The sequence below is a fragment of the Sinocyclocheilus grahami genome, unplaced genomic scaffold, assembly GCF_001515645.1.
Source record: "Sinocyclocheilus grahami isolate Dianchi unplaced genomic scaffold, SAMN03320097.WGS_v1.1 scaffold1216.1, whole genome shotgun sequence".
Lineage (NCBI taxonomy): Eukaryota > Metazoa > Chordata > Actinopteri > Cypriniformes > Cyprinidae > Sinocyclocheilus > Sinocyclocheilus grahami.
The window spans coordinates 135,112-158,532 of NW_015506395.1; the positions used below are offsets into that span (position 1 = coordinate 135,112).

The following is a 23,421-nucleotide window of genomic DNA, read 5'->3' on the forward strand; positions in this document are numbered from 1 at the left end:
TGAGCATGTGTGTGATGAAAGTAATCTCATTTGCATAATTAGACCCCAAAGCACACACCATAAGGGAAGCGTTTGTTTATTAACAGAGTGAGGTACTTGCCAATGGAAAAATCATTGACGTGTTAAACTATTGCCTTGAGACAGCTGTCCTCATCTTCAAATAACGGCAATAATGTAAGCTAAGTGTTTTTTGTTGCTGGGGTTTTGATTTTGATTTAGTGAGCAAATATGGACCATTTGTGACCCAAGACCAAAAAAACAGTCTTAAGGGTCAATTTTTCACAATTGAGATTTATACATTATCTGAAAGCTGAATAAATAATAAGCTTTCCATTGATGTATGGTTTGTTAGGATAGGACAATATTTGGCCGAGATACAACTATTTGAAAATCTGGAATCTGAGGGTGCAAAAAAATCTAAATATTGTGACAATCGCCTTTAAAGATGTCCAAATAAAGTCCTTAGCAATTCATATTACTAATCAAAAATGAAGTTTTGATATATTTACGGCAGGAAATTTACAAAATATATTCATGGACCATAATCTTTATTTAATATCCTAATGATTTTTGGCATAAAAGAAAAATCTATAATTTTGACCCATACAATGTATTTTTGGCTATTGCTACAAATATACCCCAGTGACTTAAAACTGGTTTTGTCGTCCAGGGTCACATATGTGATATAAAGTCCACCAAAAAAGAGATGTTTTTAAATATTATTGCAATGTAAAAAATAACCGTTTTCAATTTTTCTGTTTACAAAATAGTTCTCTTATGCTCAAAAAGGTTGAATTTTTGATGAAAAATACAGTAAGAACAGTACTTTTGTGCATCTTTTTTTCTATTGGAATATATTTTAAAATGTAGTATTTTCTTGTGATGTCAGTCTTCAGTGTCACATGATTCTTCAGAAATCATTCTAACATGCTGATTTGTTGCTTAAGAAACATTTGTTGTTGTGCTGAAAACAGTTGTGCTGCTTAATATTTTTTTAACTGTAAACTGTAATTTGTTTTTAGAACCGATGAATAGAAAGTTCAAAATAATGGCATTTATTTAAAATAGAAATCTTTTGTAGCATCAGAAATGTCTTTGCTGTCCCTTTTGATCAATTGAATTCATCCTTGCTGAATAAAAGCATTAATTAAAAATAAAATTTGAACAGAAGCATAAACAGTTAAACCCCATTTAAAATCTTATGAATATCTTGACATTACATAACAAAATAAAATATTTTTTTAAAGAAATTATCAAATACAAATTTGGGGGACTTTGATAACTGATTTATATTTGATAAAGACAGTGTGTGTGTATCTATTTGTGTTACAATGTGCAGACCTCATAGGTTGTGTCCGCAGTGCCGTTTTAAGGCTTTCGATAGTCTTGTTCCGTTCCTCCTCCTCTTCCTTCTCCAAGGCCAACAGAGTTTTCCTCTGTAAAATAAAATGAGATGCCATGCTTACACTAGAAGCACATACAGCATGCTAGCTAGCTTAGATGTACATGTCTAACCATGGATATTACATGTCATGTGTTTTAAGGCCTCAGCGTCCAATGGCAATGTAAAATGTAAAACATCAGTTCATTGACATTAAAGAACAAAGAAAAGTCTTTAAAAATGACATACTTACAGCTGCCATTGAATTGAGCTGGTCAATGTAGTACTCTGGCCAGCTAGTAGCACTTTTAGTCTCCTCTTGTTCCTGAGAGAAACAAATAAATGGATTAAAAGGCACAGAATTAACACACTTTATCTTTAAAGTGCCCCCATTATGGATTTTTGAAAATTACATTTCATGCAGGATGTAATGCAGCTGTATGTGAATGTAAACAGTCAGCAAAGCTTTTGTAAAGCTGAAAGTGTATCATAAATAAAGTTATTGTCTCTCTAGGAGTCGACTCTGAACCGCTGATTTTAAATTCTAATCCCATTCCACCAATTTCACGAGTCACAAATTCTTGCATTTGCATAATGCCCGCCTACGTTCTGCGTGGACATCCTGAGAAAAAAAATGTGTAGCTCGTTCGTGTGGATAACGTAATGTCAAGAAGATGTCATCTGGTTATTAATGCTCTGTGCTGTAAAAGGAAATTTGGTTTATTTTCACTTCCAAAGGACGAGGCTGTGAAGAATCAGTGGTTAAAATTCATCTTAACTATGATACCACAGCTGTATAATCACAATATTTTGCTGCGTTCCCGTCATTTCACTGACTGCGTCTCCAATCTCCGCGAGCTCACTGCGGGATTCGTAAACCGGTTGTCTTTGAAAGATAGGTCATGTTTGGGTCTTTACAACCAAGCCGTGGGTCTGGTTCGCTAACATAAGTGTAAAACAACTTTTTTCACTTCTGATTCTTTCTTTTTAGAACAGAGTGGAGCACTATTATTATTATAACAGGATGTATTATTGATAAGTCGTATTCCAGTACTGGTGATGGGCGTTCCTTTTCCAACATGTGCTGTACGCAGTAGACCAATCACAACAGACTGGATCATCAGACCAATCAGAGCAGAGTAACATTTTGCAAAGGAGGGGATTTGAAAGATGAATCTTCGAATTACTCGTTTGAGAGTCGTTGAGGAATAAAGTAAAATTAAATGCATATTATAAGAAAATGAAAGTGTTTTTTGACCTTGACAGCTACTGTGTGGGACGTTTCACACCCGGCTCTACCAAGCCTTTTGGGAGATGATGGCATCTCACAAATAGGCATCGGTTCGGACGAGTGAGGAGTTTTGGATACTGGCCTGGAGACCCCTGATCTTACACTGTCCTGCATATTTCTTAACTCCCCACTCACCATTTGGCCTTAATGAGTAAAGCATTAACGTGGCTCTCTGGCAGGACTCATTCTCATGCTGTGGAAGGACTTTCCTCTGCCCTGATACCATGAGCACTTCATTCTCAGACAGACATGTCATAACTACCGTGATTTTGTTGGTTGAGGTTGGTTTGGAGAGATGCTCTTTCTAAGAACCAGCCGTGCTTCAATGTGTTCAGATTATCACAATTTCAAGAAATCAGTTAACAGGAAGATGAATCAGCCCAAAGATCTGCAAATGCCTAACTGGCCGAAAGTATCAACAAGCAGTTTAAAGCTAATTTAAACTGCACTACTGAACAATCGCAATTGTTGCATAGCAGTCAAGTGAGACTAGCCAGCATATTTTAACACAAATTTTGGGATATCACATAAAAAATGCTGGATTGAAATTTGTTCACACCAACAAGAATGTTGAAAAGAGATTTTCGTACACGATTTGTCTGTTCAGAAGAATAATGTGTAAAAAAAAAAAAAACCGGCATATGAGCTGAATGAACACCACTAAGTAGTTGTTTTACAGCAGTTTTTTTTTGTAGCGAGATGGAAAAGTTTAGAAATTAAAAACCTTGACGTAAAAACTCCTAATGACAGCATTAAAAGTCATTCATTCAAATTCAAATGTTTATCACACTAAACATTCAGGTCACACTAGAATTTCTGTACTCAGAATTTCTATGGACACTGCAATGCTCGCAATATGACATCTTGTTCACTGATGTCTTTTTTAAAAAACATAATTCTACATATAATACATAATTCGACTTTACTTTACCGCAATGCTCCAATCCTGCAGATTTAAAATTTCGTGCTCATAGACTGTCAACCCTCTACATTGCGAGTAAATCACTCGCATATGCGACTAAATCTTCACTCTGGGTGACTAAATGATGTCTAACATTAGCCAATGGCTAATCAATTTTCAGATTTTACTCGCCAGTGTGTGAGTTGGATGCTGAGTATATGATTAGCACAGATATATTTTCACTCACAGAACACTGTGACTGAGCGCTTCAGAGTTTCACTCTCCGTCAAGCGATCTGATATTTTTCAGTTCATCTGAATGGATGCGCAGCGCACCTGTGTTTGTGTATTTGGCGTAATGTGTTTCTAGTGTGAAGGCGCACGACTCGCCGTCGCTTTCTCTCACTGTGAGCAGAGAGCGAGCGAGAGTCTTACATAACATGCAGAATTGATGTGCTACATGTAAACGATATACTTTGTTGTATTTTCCTGTAAAAATAACAGAGTTCCTTTGGAATTCTTCAACTTTTAAGAACTGCCGGGTTTTCCTGTAGTAGGCGGAACTAATGCGCAAACGACAATCTCATTGGCTGGTGCTCACCTATTATGATTTTTCTAGAATAACTTTTGCTGAATCGGTATCGGAGGCAAAAAAGGCGGATCGGAGCATCCCTAATACCGATCTGAACTTTGTAATGCACTAAAATTGAGATGAGCTTACGTCTCCTGTCTCCCGCATTCGTAAGCGTATAAATGGAAGTCAATGGAATGAAAAATACAGGGTAACCGGCCAAAGATTCAAATAAATAAATAAATAACACCAATTAAATTCTTTAAAAAAAATTAAATGCTGCTTTATTTGCAAATTATTTTAGCAATATTCAGATTTATGCATTGATTATACTGTATATGTAACTTGGACTGAAACAGTCAATGTTGTCTGCAGCACTCCAGGTCTAATCTTTCACATCTGTCAGACAGCAGTGGGTCAGAAACTCACTCTGCTAGATTGAACCCGCTTGACTAAGTATTTGTTGGTCCGCTGCCCAAGGAACTCTGGTGAAAAGCTTGATAGCCCCTGACCTAGAAAAAAAAGAGTCCAAGACTCTATCTTTTCCTCCCAATACACTGAATGCTTAAGCATTCAAGATAGAGACGAGTGTAAGATTGCAGTGGACATCAATTTATTTTTCAATTTATCAGAGAGCTCTGATTACCAATGTTTATTTTTCCACAGTGGGGACAATTGAAGTGAGTCAGATGAATATCCAGACTGACTATTCTTAACCGTCCTTTGCCAGGAGCAGGACAGCTGATACTGTACCTCAAGCTTTGGTCTTGAGCCAGCAGAGCTTGCACACCTGAGCGCATTGAGGCATTGAGTTCAGGGCACAGGTCAATAATCACTGTGCTCAGCACACTGTATAGAAAGAAATGTCAGCAGAACAGTTTGGGAATCAAAGATTAAAGACTATTAAATACTTTTATGTACAGTATAACAGTACATACAGTACAGGACTATGTAAATAATCTCTGATATGACTATATACATTAACATCATACATTAACATATTGCATTGACAGTCCAGCACCTTATAAATGTGTGGAAAGAGAATGTAATAAAAGAGATGACTGCTTTGAGTGTTGTTTCCCAGGGTTGACAGACCGATCAAGAGCCTTGCAGATAACATAATCTGCACCTGCAAATGGAAGCCTTCCTGTTTGCTTTGGACCAACCACTGCTTCCCTTATCCTTCCACCCTCCTATCCCAGACTGAAGCCCTGGGGAAGAGAGCCAAGCCCCTGTTTTACTAGTCCCAGGCTGGGCATTGTGCTGAGTCTGCATGAATGCTGTTGCACAGCCACAGGCCGTCTCACGACAGACATATTCTTCCTTAATCTCACCCATCCGCTCACCGTCTTAAATCTTTTTCATTGGTTCCATGTGTTGAATCGTAGAGCATGACCTCCTCATGCAAGTAGAGCGAAATTAAATGTGGCTGAAAGACACTTATCAAAACACAGAAACGGCAACCCGATCTGGCCAACCGCACGCTCTGATATGATTCCAAATACGAGGATCAGGTCAGAAAGCAGCTCATTAACAAAACATTTATAAAACAAACAAAAAAAACCTTCTCATCACTAAAACTAGAAGTCAAAAGACAATTTTGAGCGCCCTACTTCACATCATGCCCTCTTTCGGCTCAGTGTCCCATGACAATGAGTAATTAGGTCTGTAATTGGGACACAGCATATGTGGCTATACAAGAAAAGATGTCATGGCCAGACAGATGGCCGACCTGTAACCAATACCAGCTTCTGAACCACTGCAACTCATAGATAAGAAGATCTAAGTAAAATCCCAGTGGGGCGCTTTCTTTTAATGTATCATATTGTGGTATATTAAACGTGGGGAGATTATGTTACCTTCACTGTGCTGAAGCTGAAAAGAAAAAACTCTCCATATCACATACAGTGGGGGAAAAAAGTATTTAGTCAGCCACCAATTGTATCTAGAGAATAATCGAAGGTTAGCTAGAGTACAGATTTCTTGTTCATCCCCCAGCAACTATATCAGTTAAAGACAAGAGATGCACAATATATCTGCTCCATATCAGTTATCGGACAATATCTGCTTTTTTTTTTAATAATCAGTATTAGACATTGTTATTAATAATATAAGGCAAGCCAGTGTCGGATAATTATTTGTTTCCACCTTTTTTAAAATTACATTCATCATCTAGCAATATCAAACAGATAGAGATAGATCATGGGAAGCTTAAACTGTGGTTCACAAATCCCGGCCTCCTCAATGTTCACAAGTTGATGTAAAGCAAATTATGTGAAAGAAAAAAAAGAGACAGAAAGAGAAAAGACAGATTAGATATTTTTGAACCTGGAAATGGCAAAAACAAACTGTAAATTCCTCGAGGCAGGGTAAATATCCAGCCACAAACCAGTGATAAGAGCATGTGGAAACCACAGAATGTTTTTTCAACTTTCTCCCACCACTTCCACCAATCCTCCAGCAGAGAGGATACAGAGGAACAAAACGAAAGTGGTGATATGCACTGCAGACCTGCTGAAATTATATTTCTTTCCACTGCATACTTATATATGGCTGGAATGTTAATAAACCAAAGTCTACTTGACTTGAGATTGGAAAACACAAAGGAAATTAATCATATGAATTACAGTGGATATATCTCAGTTAATGGAAGTTTTTATATCAAATGAAAATACCAATGCTTGTTTAAAATCAAAAGCCAGGGTTGTGAGTCAATCCTGAATTCAAATGAATTTGAACTGAAGAGGCAAAAAGAATTAAGATTGCAATTCAGATGTGAATTTAGGCTTAAATATTAAAATAAAATAAAATGATATAGGCTTTTATCTTTTTAGTACGAGTTAAATACTTCTATTAAAAGTCTGTGATTGTTGAAATCTGTAAATTTACTCTTTCTGTCCAATTCAGCATTCTGTGGAGCGCCTCAAATTCAATTCAAATGTATTACAGCTAGTTGTGAATTCTGCCCAAAATTATCTGTAAACATTGAACGACTGACGACTGAACGATCAATGGCTTTGGCAATGAAAGTCCTACACATAAACTTCTGCCACTTATAATTTCCTTTTGTTTTGTCCTTGAAATAGCAGTTCACCTCAACAATCACTGTGTTGTGGTTCGTCCTCACAGTGGGTGTGGGTTTCCACAAAGAAAGAACTGGTTTGTTTGTTAGCTGCTCTCGACATGGGAGTCCCATGCGAACTGAGGATTCCACTGTGAATTCCCGCTTGCACACATACACCAATGAAAATATTCATATTACAATGTATATGGGAGAGAAATCCATTCACTTAAGAACGCAACTAAATCAGTGTACAATCAGAAAGAATATTTTGTGACATGAGGGTGGTGTTCCCTTTCTAAATGTCCTTTTACAAAGCACTCTGTTGTCCTCCAGAGACACTGCAAGATTTTTCCCATAGCCTCCTATATCCATAGTGCACTCCACTCTGTTGATTTGTATTAAATGCTGAGGCTTTTTTCAAAATATTTTCATAAAAATATATAAAATAATGTACAATTCTTTGGGGTCGGTAAGATTTTTCTGAAATGTTTCTGAAAGAAGTCTCATGCTCACCAAGGCTGCTTTTATTTGATCAAAATCAGTTAAAATAGTAATTTTGTGATATATTACAATTTAACATAACTGTTTTCTATTTGAATATATTTAAAAAATGAATTTTCAGCATCACTACTCCAGTCTTCAGTGTCACATGATCCTTCAGAAATCATTCTAATATATGATGATGATGCTGATTGGCTGCTCTAAAAACATTTCTTGGAATTATCAATATTGAAAACATATTTATGAATATAAAGTTCAAACAAACAGCATTTATTTGACACAGAAATCTTTTGTAACATTATAAACGTCTTTACTATCACTTTTGATCAATTATCGCATCCTTATTGAAAAATATTAATCATAATGACCCCAAACTTTTGAACATAATGTACATTGTTCAATAAAGCTAGCAGTCCACTAATGTAGACTTTCATGTGTCGGTTTTATTTAAGCATTCAAAATATAATGGCTGTTTTGTGTTCTTGAGCAAGCTGACCAATTTGGAGAAATGTTTTGGGTTTGACCTTGTGCACATTACAAAGCGATTTTTATTATCACATCAATCATACATGAAACACCTGGAGAACATGATAGTGGAAAAGGACATAGTCTCAGCAGTCAAAGTTGATTGAATGTGAACTCTTCTAACTGAATAGGATCACATTCAAGGAACGGATCCACCATCGACTTGCCCATTTCAGCAGCAGTACCTAATAAAGTAGCCTCTTAGCGTACATCTCTCACTGTAAATCCCTGCATGTAGCACTACACAGCGACCTGTGGGCCAAATCTGGTAATGGCTTCCTGTCTGGCAGTTCTTGGTGACAGTGATGTCCCTGATACTCCACAGGGATGCAGGAGATAGGAAGAGCTGCTGTTCCTCTCATCCGGCCTGGTGTCTCTTCCATCCCTCATCTTCCTGTGAATCCCCCGGCCTTTAGCGGAAACGAGCTGCACAGTCAGCAGAAAGTCTAGACATCCCTGGCATACACGCATAAAGAACATACGCGTACAGAGTTTTGTTACAGTCAAGGACAGCCAGACTACAACCAGGATGTTCCATTCATGCAGAAAACCACACCTTGCCTTATCTGAACCCAACACGCTACATCAAGCCTCAGCCTTAGCTGCAGAACAAACATTAAAGCCTGAGCCGTGCACATCAATCTATCAATGCTCTACAACACTACAGCAAACCTTTCAGCACTCATAATCAGGAAAACATCCAATGTAGAACATAAACTCTCTATTGTAGTCTGTACAGTAAGTGATTGTGCTGCCAAATCAAATCTTGATTAAAATAAACTTGCACTCTAATGGATAATACAGATGGATAACTCAAATTACATCAATGGAAATAGTTTAATTGTTTAAAAGAAGTCATTTATTTACAGTTTACTCCATAGTGGTTTACTGAAGCCATACAGTATACAGCATTAGCTATGTCTTCATGCTTTATACAGATGTTAAAGGGATAGCTCACCTGAAAATAAAAGTTCTGTCATTATTTATTCACCCTCATGTTGCTCCAAAACTTTTGGTTCCGTAGAACACAAAAGGAGAAATTTGGAAGAATGTGCTGGTCACTCTTTTCCATGCAATTACCATAGCCGTTACCATCCATATACTTTTATAAGCATTTTGGAATATGATATAAAAAAAAGCTGAATGGAAAGGCCAAGATGTGCATAAAACCTTAAAATGTGCTTAAACACTTTTTGTGCTCAACTGAGGTGGATAATTATGTGATAAGAAGACATGCACATAAATATAATGTAAACTAAACACATTTACTGAATAAATTCGAGGATGCGCAACAAAAAACCTTGTGACTTTGCCTCAACAGCGCCGAGACTGGATAACTGAACTAATCAGCTGACCAATCTCATTGCACACCGTCTCAAATGTTATTTTAGCCATTCTGAAATGCCTGAGCCCAAGTTTGTCAACAAAATGATTTTGTATAATTACCTCCCATAATTGTCTCTCACGATTACGTTCCCACACATCAGGCATCCGCCTCCAAACGCAAGACAATCTTACAGCATTGGTTATTGTTAGCTATAAGCTACTTTGGCTTTCCTGGTTGCACCAACTCCCAGTTGCATAACTTAGAATTTGAGTCAGTTTCCCAGGAAGCAACTATTTTGTTTTCTTGAACACATAAGACGGAAACTGTTTTTTTATTTGTGAATGTTGTATGCAATGTTCAGATGTTTAAATTTACAAATTTTGTGCAACATTTTGTAAGTCTTCTAAAGTTATATGATAGCTTTGTGTGAGACATATATAGAAATTTAGGTCATTCTTCAATGAAAATCATGTCATCCACCCTAGCTCTCTTTGGTGTGGTCATGAGAGAAATAGCATTGTCCAATACGTGAACGAATCAATCGAACTGATCTGCTTACGGAATTCAACTTGCTGAAGACTTGTAATATGATGCATGTGGACCACTTTTGTGATATATTGTACACTGTAAAAAAAATTCCGTAAAATTTACGGTAAAAAACCGGCAGCTGTGGTTACCGGAATTTTACCGTAAAAAATATGGTAGCAACGTTTTAGGTTTTAACTTAAATTTACAGTTAAATACCGTAATTTCATTAACTGATATAATGTTAATATACCAACCTACTGAAGTACTGAAATCTGTTTTGTACCTTTGTAATACACTGATAACCACCAAATGCAGGTGGTGATGAGAAAGTCACATGATGAATCAAAGCCCATCACAAGCAGCTTTTAAATAATAACATATATAGAAGGTGCACAGTGTCATTCACACAAACGCTAAACACCATCATGGTAACACACATGACACTGAAATAATGCAATAAACATTCATTTAACAAAATTAGGTGTAACACAACCCTAATATACAAAACTGATAAGAAAAAACTAAGGAACATAGTTATTTCAACAAAACAACATCAAATTTGAAATGTAACGCAGGGAATTCTGGGAATGTCAATTTACGGTTATTCACTGTAAATTATACGGTATTTTTCACTTCCAAAAATGGTATACTACCGTAAAATTTATGTCCAACACATGTAATGTCCAATACAGTTTTTCACTGTATATAGTAGGGGAATTTACCGTTAACCATTTAACAGGTTTTTACAGTAGCATTTTTACAGTCTTTTACCGTTAAATTCACAGTCATTTTTTACAGTGTACTTGTATGGAAAAGAGTTATGCAGGTTTGGAAAAACATGAGGGTGAGTAAATGATGACAGAATTTTGGGTGAACTGACCCTTGAATTCTATGCCATAAAATGATTATAATTCAATAATTTTGTTGATTCTCAAATGTCATATCTAGGGCCAATTGTAACACAAAAGACCTCATCTAATTCTATGAAAAAAGACATCATGGCTAAATCACATGGAAACTCCCTTCATGTACCTCATTATTTTCATTTGATCCTGAAAAGCCCCTTTGTTCCGAGCAGATTTTTGTAATTCTAATGTACTCAGTGTGCTGAATATGATGAATTTGTAAGAAGACTTTGCCAAGTGCTGACATGAAGCAAAATTTGCATAATAACCTCATAATAAATGTCAGCTACAGTAATTCAAATTATTACCCAGGTATCTTCTACTAAACAGAATATTACTTTTCTTGAAAAACAACGTGTGCATAAACAGGCAGGTTGCCAGTCACACAACACTGGTTTACAAACTCAATAATAACTTGCTAGTACGGCACGTGCTGAGAGCATGAAATCTTTCGGTGAGAGCTGTGAAAAGAGAGCAACTGCTGCTGCTTTGTGCTGTAAGTCAATTCAAACCCAAGTACAGGGAAAGAGAGGTTAAGAGCGGGTCACACCAAAAACAAGCAATTACCCTGCAGTGCAGTCTAACACACAAGGCCACTCAATGGGACCCATTGATGTGCAAAGTGGAAGCTGGCAGAGATGAAGGCGTAAACGAGAGAGAGAGGCAGAGACACGACACACTGCTGCCATTTCTATTCAAGCAAGGATTAAAGACAACACATTTGATGGATCAATTAAAGCTCTTTAATTACACTAAATTAGAGCGCAAACAAGGAGGGACTGAGTATATGGAAAATTATGGTTTGGTTCTTCATTAAATAGCTCTATAATCAACAAATCAAAATATTAGTTTAGTGATAACCATAGCGGGTTTTAAAACACAAAATGCTTACTAATCATTATTATTATTATTATTTAATATAATATGATATACGATATGATAATGATTGCAGATTAATTGTCCTGGCCAATATACAAGTCAAATTCACTGGTCTTACCAGCAGATATAAAACAGTACAGAAATGTTAAAAGTTGGCACCTACCACCAGTTCTGAGAACATGGCATCCAGCTCGTCATAGCTGGGGAGGGGCAGTGCGGGCTCCATGGCCTGCAGGGCAAAGTCCTCCCGCAGACGGTAGGTGATCTCTGGGTGGTCACTGCTCTGAAAGCAGCAAAAGAAGAAGGACACGCCATGCCCTCCGCCTCCGCGTTTCCGTGGTGCCATAGCTGCTTCAGAGTGGGGGCTCAAGGGATGATGGGAATGAGGGAGTGGTTGTCCTCCCCCAGGTAGGGAGCTACGCTTGGGTCACTCAGCCCTGTGAGAAGACATAAAAAGAAAAAACTATTGTCAAGACATGGCGTCTTTTCTTAGGACAAAGACTTTCATCAGCCTTGATAAAGTCCAGGCAACAACCCGATGATCTAACAGTTCTGCTTCATCTAAAACTCTAAATCAAGATGTCAACCCAGTATGACTCTGCTAGGCCTAGTCAACACCAGGTCAAGTAGTCACATAACGTGCATGTAATCATCAGATTGGCTCATTCCAACTAACCACATCACAGAAGTGACTATGGACCACAATGCATCACTCTCTACATAGGATTACAGAGGCTATGCAAATTAACACAGCTTGCATCCACATGTGTTGGGGCCACATCTATATTTAGGACAATAGAAAGAAATTCTGGGTGACCACAAACAAAAATAAAAAGCCTTTGTAAGATCCAAACATGACAAATAAGAAGACAAAGACTGCAAGTTAAGTCACTTGATTGGGTCAATGACAAATAAGTCACAATAAATGTGTTAACAAAAAATAAAAGAAATAATCTTAAAAAAAATAAAAAACAAAATCTTAGAAATTCAATTTTTGTACTGTTTTTCGTAAAACTAAAAAAAAATAATAATAATAATACCAAAGATGTAATTATTATAATTTATTAAAATTAACATTTTTTATTTTGTAATTATTATATTATAATAATTACATCTTTGGTATTATTTATTTATTTTTTAAGTTTTACGAAACAGTACAAAAATTTAATTTCTAAGATTCTTTTTTTTTTAAAGATTATTTCATTTATTTTTTGTTAACATATATATTTATATATATATTTATTATATATATATATATAAAATTGTTGTATATAAATAAAAACGACAGTTAAGCCAAATTATTTATTTAGGTTTTCTTTTTACATTTTAAATTATTTTTAAATGGAACTTTATTTAATTAGAATTATTTAATTAGAATTATTTTTTTCCCTATTATAATATAAGGAAAGTTGCATCACCCTGACAATTTTGACATCTGACATCTGTCAACACAAAATAAAATTTATAAATAAAATAAAATTTTAATGCACAACATATAAACATGCTTTTTAAAGAAAAGGTGCATTCAAGTCATTTTATGTATGAGTTGCATTATTGTGTTTTTGAATAAATTAATAAATCTAAACCATACTGACCTTATTGCCATTTAATAACCTCAATAATCCAAGAGTAGCCTCTTATGTTTGACATACTTTCCAAAAATGAACAACTGCTGTAAGAACAATGTGTGTATGGCAGAATTCACTTTATAGAAACATATGCCACTCAAGCCTAGCAGCAGAAGGTCCATCAGCTGTCTTTACAGCTTTGCATTTGGGTATGGAACCACAAACAAACAACACATGGTCAGAACAATGAACAACATGGTCGCAACATTGAATCTGCAAAACCAGCAATATTCTCTGCCTTAGAGAGACGTACAGACGTGCAGGTGTGTGCAAACACCTGTGAGGCATTTCAGCGCTGATAAAGCGGGGAACCGTTTGCCCTGTGGGCCAAAGAAGATGATTCTGATCACAGATGGCTGCCCTGAGGTCACTAAGAAACACATTGTGGGAAAACGCCCAAGACTTCCAGATAAAAACCTGACAGAAGAAGATTGAGGATTATTCTAGGAAAAACTAAAGGAACGAGGAACCTAAAAGAAAAAAAAAAAGTGGATGAGAAAGTGTTTTCAAATTATGTAGGTGGAGATGTAGACGTTCCTAGCCAAGTCTTCCCTTGAGTGGGCGAGTCTGGCACTGATGCCCCTTCACCGCCTGTCGGTCACCAATATAAATCGACACAGCTGGAGTACAGCTGAATGTAACGCCCCTCCACAAATCCATTGCCACAGTGGAATGCCCAGCTGCCCCTCCCTGAAATTGGAGTCGGTCGAATCCCGACTGCAACTGCAAACTTCAATGCAGCCTTGGTGAGCACAAGAGACTTCTTTCAATCTCTAAACCGTTACTCGCCTCACCCAGCAGTCAGCGTCTGGTTGCACTTACTGACATCCTGCATACCGACAGGAGAGATCTGGTTGGGTGAACCCTGAGATCATCCCTCAGTCCGCGAAAGATCACGAGCCACCATGCATTCCTTCCCTACTGTGGTGCAACATCAAAACACGTGCCCTGTGGAAGAGACCTGTGGCCCTGCAGTATACAGTGAGACTGGACTCCTTTAACCTGCTGTGAAGAAACCCTACGCCACTGCTGGCACACCAACAACACTCGCTCACTGCCTAACCTCTGGCTGACTCCAAGCTGATAATAAAATAAAACTTTTTGTTTAATTGATTTCTGAGTTGTTTAACTGATATTTTCTTAATATAATTTTTTATATTAATTAATATTATTGTTATTTTAATTAAACTTATTTTTTCGTAGCTCTTTTTTTTTTCTTTTAAGCAGAAATCTAATGAGGGTTATGGTTATGTTTCTGCTTGTTTGTTCATTGTTTTTTTTTTCAAGTTTTAAAAAACATCAAGATATTACTAAAGACATTCTAAATTAAAAATAAAATGAATATAATAAAAAATATTATTACATTTAATTGTTTTTATTTAAATTATTTCAATATTATAAAAAATTATACTTTTACTGGAAAACAGGATTTTCTGTCAGATTAAGATTTTTTAAATGTCCAAAATCTGTAAAATCTCCAACATTCCTTTTGAAAATCCACTCTGTGCCAAAACTCTGAGGGTCTGTGTTTACTGTAAGTCAACATAGCCTGGGTGGATTTTGGACTTTTGCATCAGATATGACCAATCCAGCCTGTCTTTGGGTATTTTTTTTGCCAATGTCTTGTTTTTGGAAATCTGTGCTGTGGTTTATTCCAAAGTGGTGATTGGAGAGCTGCATTGCAAGTGGCCCTGACCAGAGGAAGGTAGTTCAATCATGACAACTCTCGGAAGATTTAACATGGTGATGGATATGACAATGTTAATGTATTTGGTCTTGGTGGAATAGATCTGCTACGCTGCTGCTGATGCTGCTGCTGTTGGTTATTGCTGTAGTTGTAGATTATTGCTGCTGCTGCTGCAAGCAAGTACAGGAACTTGCTACTGCCAATGCATACGGCGATACGGTGCCATGAGTATTTAAGACATACTGCTGCTGCACAAATAGCATATAAAATAACCCGTAGCAGATCTATAGGGGTGGAGCTGGGGAAGGTGGAGGGTTTCAGAGAAAGTACTTACTTACTGTAAGGCAGTAAGCTCATTGGCTGCATATGCAACATGAACCAATCAGCTTGTGCCAAGTCGTTTAACTCTCTGAATATCATCAGTTACATTAACAACCTGTCAGCCTGCACCATCTAGAGTTTCATGACTGAACTATATATTTATGGTTGGAAAGGCAACAGTAAGAGATGATGAAATGAATGAGGATTAATTGCACATACAAATTACCTCCATTTTCACCAAAGTGGAATCAACAACTGTTACAAAGTCTTGACATTCTCACTGACATCAGACAAATATAAGTGTCTTTAGTCAGAGTCAATCTGTCACAAATCAATTAAATAAACGTATATCCTTTGATTAAAAACAAAATTACACTATATATTAAAATACAGCTAAAATAATTGAGATTTCTGTTTTGTCTTTCCGTAAAAATATCTTAGGATAAAAAAATAAATTAAACTGATAAACATTTGTACTGTATATGATAATAAGGCCCATTTTCAGAGAATATGCCATGAATATGAATGCATTTTTTATTTATATGTTTTACTGGAAATGAAGACAAAAATACTACTTAAGAAATGTTTCTTAAAACATTATTTCTTGGCAAAGTCACAAACCATTAATAGAACTGACCGAAACAATCAGAGAACTTATATGCTTTTTTATGCCAGAGAACTAAACCGCAAAATGTTTGACTAAGCAGTTATGTAAACTAAAGGCTATAACCTGTCCTCATACATCCTAATATGATCTTTGATTCCATCACTGTTTATTTACATGCATTTATAAGTAGTGCTGGGTGGTATACCGGTTCATACCGAATACCGGTGTTTATTTTTGTGATGATATGAATTTTTAAAATACCGCAATACCGGTGTATGTCCCTTAAACAACGTTCGGAACGCGACACTGTTTGAAAGGGGTCCCTGTTCACTGGTGCACTGTGGTGAGGGAACAGCTGTATGTGTTACTAAACGTGAAAGGGCATACCCACTCTTTAGTGTAGATGAATCTTGATTTTATCAGACGATTATAAATGAGAGTGACTCCTGGTTAACATGTATTAAAAGGGGTCGTGTTTAGTCACTATTTAGTGTGGTATTTTTTGACAATATTCACTCATCATGACAGTAAAATAGGGCATTCTAAGTCAATATACTGCAGTATTTCCTCTCTCAATCAGTAGAAAATATGGTTAACAGAAACACCCGGTCATGCATGAAAAAAAAAATACACCGTCATGTACCGTGAAACCGGTATAATTTTGAAAAATACCGTGATATAAATTTTTGGTCATACCACCCAGCACTATTTATAAGCAGCCTACATTTTGACAACATGCTAATCTAAAATTTGCATCATTAAGTAGCAATGAGGTTAGAAATGCTAGCAAACCAACCTCAGTGTTATGCATAAAATATGTCCATTATGTTCTGTCACAAGAAAGAAATTCTTTTTTAGTTTATTAACATGGTATTTTAATTCACTCACAGTTTTACTGCATTCACATATTGCCATTTAACAAACCATATTTTAAACTGAAACCAACTATGTGGAGGACTTATGACTTGTTGACACAATATAATCTCTCCTTTCTTCCTATTTAGCTCACACAACAGAGGCGGTCATGTGACCTGACTGCTTTGCATAGAGTAAAAAACAAACATGACTGCCATAGGGGTCGCCGTTTAATCTTTTACAGGCGGATTATGATTAAGCAATATTTATTTTCTGCTGATCCAAAAGACTCTGATGAATGCTGTACAGTATGAGCCTGCAGCATTAGAGGGAATTGCAGTGGGGTCAAGAGTTTACTGTGAATCTCTTCCTTGTTATTTCCATAGAGGTGCAAGGTATGCTTAGCTGGAAGACACATGAGCAGGAACAAGCAGTCTTAAGTGTTTACTGAGACACATTTGAAACTTCAAACAGATACTATCAGGAGAATCGAAATGGATTGCAGACTGTAATTGCACAGAGCTCAAAAAGAAATATGATAAAAAATCTAATTACCTTGAGACTACATTCTTTAAACATTAAAGGGGTCCTATTATGCTCTTTTACAAAGTCTTGATTTTGTTTTGGGGGTGTACTAGAACAGGTTCTCATACTAGGTTGTTCGATAAACACATTATTTTTCACATATTTTACATTATTACAACACCTCTCTCCCCAGTCTGGCATGAACGGCTCGAATAATTCCTGTATCAAATGAAGGCCCGCCTTCTGAAATACGAAAAGTGCTGTGATTGGTTAGCTGGGCCAGTGTGAGTTGTGATTGGCAGCACTCTGCGCCTCGTTGGGAAATGTCATCATGTCCCTTACCATAGCTAGCCTCAGTGCAAATATTGTGTCAATATCAAATCAATTTGAGTGCGATTTAAACCCGGATGATTATAATAACCACTCTAAGTTCATCTGCCTTAGGAAAGCTAGCGTGTCTCTGACATAGTGATAACACTCGTTGCCTTCTCTAGTGCAGCTTAACCAGGTCTCGTCCCATTCGTCGATATTTGTGATATCACAAATCCTGGAAAATATTCGTTGTAGTCCAAATGAGTCGTTCGTTGTAGTTTTTGAAAAGTGATTTCTGTTAAATATCTCCTTTTGTATGGACTTTGAGCTTTGTAACTTTGCAACATTACAGACTAACTAAAATTGAAAAAGTGAAAAAGCATAATAGGACCCCTTTAACCCTATTGTTTAAAGTTTCCAACAACATAACAAATGAGTCTAAAGAAGATAAACAAGAAGTCGGTGAAGGTGATACAGTGAGAAAAACACATTTCATGACAGATGTCACAGCTCTACCAACCAGTGCTGAGGAGTAACTAGCTAAAAGTAGTGCCACTACCGCTTGTTTATTTTGAAAAGTGTATAGTTACTGTCATGCATTGTCAAAATCAGTAAAAAAAAAAATACTGTCAAAAATGTACTTTTGTCACAACAAGTCAATCACCATTTTTCATCACAGTCTATTGCACAAGCAGCAAAGCGAAGCACAGCTATATTAATAAAATAGAGTGCAAGTCTTCGTTATAAGCCACAAACCAAACCAAATTCAACATAAAGAAACTACTGATTTCAATATGTTGATTATATACAAATATTTAAGTAGTTTGAGAGCATAGGGAGACTAACTCAACCAAATAGTTATTTCTGTGCAATTTGCTTGTCCCGATTCTCTGATTGGTGGAGATTTATCTGCAGAATCAAGCAGGAATTCAGCTGTTAAATATGATTATTTAAAAAATAAGTTGAAACAATGCAGGCTGGTGGCTTCAACAAAAGCATATGCCACTGATCTTGTAGCTCACACTCACAGTAGGTCTCTCTTCAAAGATTTAGTAGTTATTGTTCGAAATCAATTACCCAATGGAGCAAATTAACAGTACTTCTAGAACCCGACTGTTGCACTCTGTACTGTCACATGTAGCTTGTATCTTGCAAGGTTACGGTTTCATAGTAGCTTCCCTAACTCTCGACAACATTGTCCTTAGAAGGAAGTAGAAGCATGTCAGAAGCACTTAAATTACAAAAAAAAAATTTTTTTTGTCATCTTCGAAAAGCACAATTTCAGTGGCCAAAATGTATGAGGAGAAAGCACAGCTACTAAGCATTTTCGGTTACTAAGACCTTGTCATTTGTGACAATAAAAAGGGAGAGGGGTACTGTTGAAGGATTTATACAAAGGAGTTTAGTGTAGATCGCTACTGTAAGCCCACTGGTGATAATATCAATACAGCGACTGCATTAATCTTCCAACTCACTCACCTCTGCCCCTGCTGAGGGTTTATCTTCCCCGTGTGCCTGTCCTGACAGGCCACATTCCACACATAGCCAGCTGAGCTCTGCACAACCCTACTGCCACCTCACCACACTCTTGTCACTCGTCCTGTGTCCTCAGGACGCTAATGGTAATTGGGTTCAAGTCTGCGTTCGAATCCAACACCCGTTTGACTGCTTCTGTTGTTTTTTGTGTCATAGAAACAGTTCATCTTCCTTGAAAAACACAACGCTAAAGACTGTTTCACACCACATGCAAAGTAGTAGTGAGTAAGGGAATCAGCAATGTCAGTGAATCTGCATCTGAACTGCCATAAATTATAAAATGGTTATCAGGTGTGGCCATTGACAATTATTTTCTCTAATTCACATTAGATTGTATGTACACACAAATGGTCATTAATCTAAATAAAACAGAACCCAAACTCTAGCTGTAAATGGCTTAAATCACCTGGATTCAGTCAGATTTACTGAATAGAATGTGCTGTTTGTGTGCCATTAGCCTCTTATTTGTATGTATCCGTTTACTTATTTGATTACATACTGCTGTATGTATTGTGACTCAACTTTAGGGCTGGACAATAATTCAATATCAATACATATTGCAGTATAATTTTTTTTCAATAACAGTGATAGGATTTTTAAACACATTTCCAATATTTCAATATACATTAACAGTGTTCCCCATACATTTATTTATTTGATATTTCAATATCAACACTGACCGCCACAAATACATTTTCCAAAAGGCTTTGACATCGGTGAATAAACATGAGCAGTTTGAGCACTGTATGTTTCAAAGTCAAAACGCGGCGCGGGTGTTTTATATGATTTATTATTTATTATGTGTCTTTGACGGGAACCGACAGTCTTCAGAAAATTTTCGATGGCATATTCATTTTATCTGATAAAGTAGCATTTATGAGCCCTACAGCTGTTACCGGGGAAACCGCTGTTACTGCCACTCCAAAAGCGCCTCCTGCTGGCAGAGAATGAATTAGCATTTTCAATAAGCCCGTCTCTAGCAACATGAGTTTTTGTTGTTGCTCACTCTTTTTTCTGTTTTCTACAGCAACTCGGAGCACTTTTCACTTTTCAGAAATATATCGCAATATAAATTTTGGCCATATCGTCCAGCCCTACTCAACTTAAAGCGTCACACACACCCAAGTCATTCCAAACCAACTATAGTAACAATACACCTGCAGACAAAGGGTGGAGATGCAGTGCCATTTAGTGTCTGTTGTTAGCTTGGAAATCAACATAAACATCATTCCAGTCAGTCAGGTCATCAGAATAAAGGAGAAATGAAAGAAAAAGTTAAAAGACAAGAATGAGAGCCATGTGTCAGGATGTAGCGGCATTGTCTTTATCCACTGTGACAGGCTGAACAGCCCTCACCCCATCAGAAAGGCCTGTACAAAACAAGGCCATTTCATTCTATTTTTTCTCTCTCCATCCATCTTTCCATTTCTCTTCTCAGCTCCTACTCAGCAAAAACTAAGTGCACTTAATCAGATAACTGGAGTGATGCCCGGATTAGCTAGGGGAGACTTTATATTATACATGAAGAATTCAGCACAGAAAAAGGCTTAAAACTGCATAACAAGCATCAACATATACAAGCCAATTATATCTTATTATAATATATGGTGGAATTTCTGTGGAACAAAAAAAAAAATCACAAAATTATCTGGCTGTGTTCTCTGTTGTGTTCACATAACTTTACAAGTACCAGGCAAACCATTAAGCAAAAAATAAAGGCAATCATTAGTGATCCTCAATTAACAGGTTAATAGCAGCATGCACAATCAAGTGAAATGAATACCTCTTTTGGCCTAGTTTCATTAAGAATGATAAGATCGATGGAAACATCACAAACCAAAAAAAGCTTTCAACGATTACACTAAAAATCCAGTTAAATCAGAATAAACTCTTATAATCCCTAGACAGTGTCTGCAACCATTTATAGTTCTGTTTTTATAAAATGAAATAAAAAAGCACTAGCAAATATTACAGTTTAAAATAAAATAACACACTGCCACAAATGCTGCAGTGCCACAGTGGCAGTTAAAGCAGAATAAGTTCAACCCCAAGTCCAGCAGCATCTGCCACAATTTACATCACTTTTTATAAAAATAAAATGAAATGAAATAACTCTGCGGTTTGTTTATACTGGTTGCCTGGATTCTGTACATGACTGTATTGAACGTAGAGTCAACAGGAGCGTTTCTGGGGTGCAAATTACATTATAACATAGTGCCCTTGGACCATTCTGGGAGTGACTGCCAAATCAGATTTTCTCTCAGAATGCTGACAACAGGGCATTCAGGGGTAGCAGCCTTTTACTATGTACAGGCCATGTGTTGATCTGTTTTATGGCTGCAAGCATGCCATTTCACTTGTCTGAAGCATTTACAATTAAGTTCTACAACTAGAAAGTGTTCACACTGACAGTGATTAAATCACAAAGATCACAGTGTCTCTGAGTCGCGTTCCTACTTGATTTCATTCCCATTGATAGTCATTGCATTCATTGTTTATTTGCATATGGTTATCATTTGCTCAACTTTGTTGCATTATCAATGGTTGATGTTGTTCATGTCACAACAAATCACCAACTGTCACTGAAAAGAATAACGTCCAGTCAATTTGCTCCTGAAAATCAATATTGATGTGAAAAGCCATTAAGTAATGGCCATCACACATTAATATTATTGAGTAGCAAACGGTGATGCCTGGTTGATGAAACCAGCTTATATGGTCAGTAAATACTGATACCAGGTCAAAACATTCAATAAAAAGAAAAGGGGTCAAACCTACCATAGAAATCGAAAAAATAAAAAAATGGACGTGTCCCAAATGACAACATTAGCCCAAAGTCTACACTTGATGCCTAGTTGATAAAACAAGCTTTTATGGCCAATAAATACTGATACCAAACAAAAACTCTCAATTAAAAGAAAAACAGTCAAACCTAGCCTAAAAACTGAAAAATAATGGAAGTGTCCCAAATGACAATGTCAGCCCTCACTGTCCTTCAAATCTACACTTTGACGCAAGGATTGTTGAGTAATATTCCACTGTAAAGTCTACAAAGGTTAACAAAAGGTTTAAAAGATGCACCCTTCTGAAACTTAAAATGACAAACACGACAGTCTACAGTCTTGACCACAAAGCCAGTCCACATCAAATGTGTCATTTGGGACGGGGTCAACGTTTCTTAGCCCAGCACACATTTCAAACACCGATAATGCTGGTTGCACTTAAAATAGCTTCTTAAATCAACATTGTGGAGAGCAGCACTGGGGAACTATTGAGTGCTCCTCTGCATGAGGACTTGTTCACCTGGAGAGTGAGATATAGACTGAAGCTTTCAAAAGAGGTGTTGAACAACACTACGATTGTGAGAAAAGCCCTTCATTAATCATGAGGGTGGTGGTAGCTATCAAGCTAACGGCTACGTCTCCCCCCCATGTTTTAAGGAACACAGTATCTGGATGGAAGACCGGAGAGAGCTTCACGGCACGAGCCAGGCAGGGATTCCTTCAACGTGAACCCAAGGTTGGGGTTCAGATTCCACACTCCCTCCTGTCAGGGGTAATTTAGAAGGAAAAACAGGAGGAGAAGATGAAGAGGTTTGAATAGCTGCTCCCCCTTGCAGACAGCCTGTCAAGCATGTTCTGCAGACAATGAGACCACCATCCCCCCGTTCGACACTTGCACAAACTGCATACACAAGCACGTACACACACATACACACACACACACACACACACACACACACACACACTTGTGAAAAGCATGAGCAAAAGCATGAGCATTCCTCTGACACTCCCATCTGAGAAGCCAGGCCAAACTGGGCTTAACAGAATGGTGACCTTTTATCAGGGGTTCATTATCCTACCCTGGCCCTAACCCAAACCCAACACTAACTCATGTACAACCAGTTCAGCTCAAATTACTGGCATATTATTTTAAATGTAAATATGCATTTTTCTTAGTGATGCCCAATATTGATTATTGGCTAATACATACACAGTTTTACATAAAGTATATTAAAAACATAAATTGTCCAGTATTGTGTGTATATATATATATATATATATATATATATATATAT

At 36.9% G+C, this 23,421-nt stretch overlaps 1 protein-coding gene across 1 annotated transcript in view; it reads right to left on the reverse strand.

Annotated features, from left to right (window-relative positions):
- LOC107568119 (disheveled-associated activator of morphogenesis 1-like) overlaps window positions 1–23,421 on the reverse strand; it is a 76,772-nt gene that overhangs the window by 23,154 nt on the left and 30,197 nt on the right. Inside the window, exons 2-4 of the mRNA XM_016253971.1 lie at window positions 12,036–12,309; window positions 1,635–1,757; window positions 1,342–1,436 (exon numbers count right to left, since the gene is read on the reverse strand). Of these exons, the coding sequence (XP_016109457.1) occupies window positions 1,342–1,436; window positions 1,635–1,757; window positions 12,036–12,218 (401 nt within the window). The 5' untranslated portion in view covers window positions 12,219–12,309. The remainder of the gene's footprint in view (window positions 1–1,341; window positions 1,437–1,634; window positions 1,758–12,035; window positions 12,310–23,421) is intronic.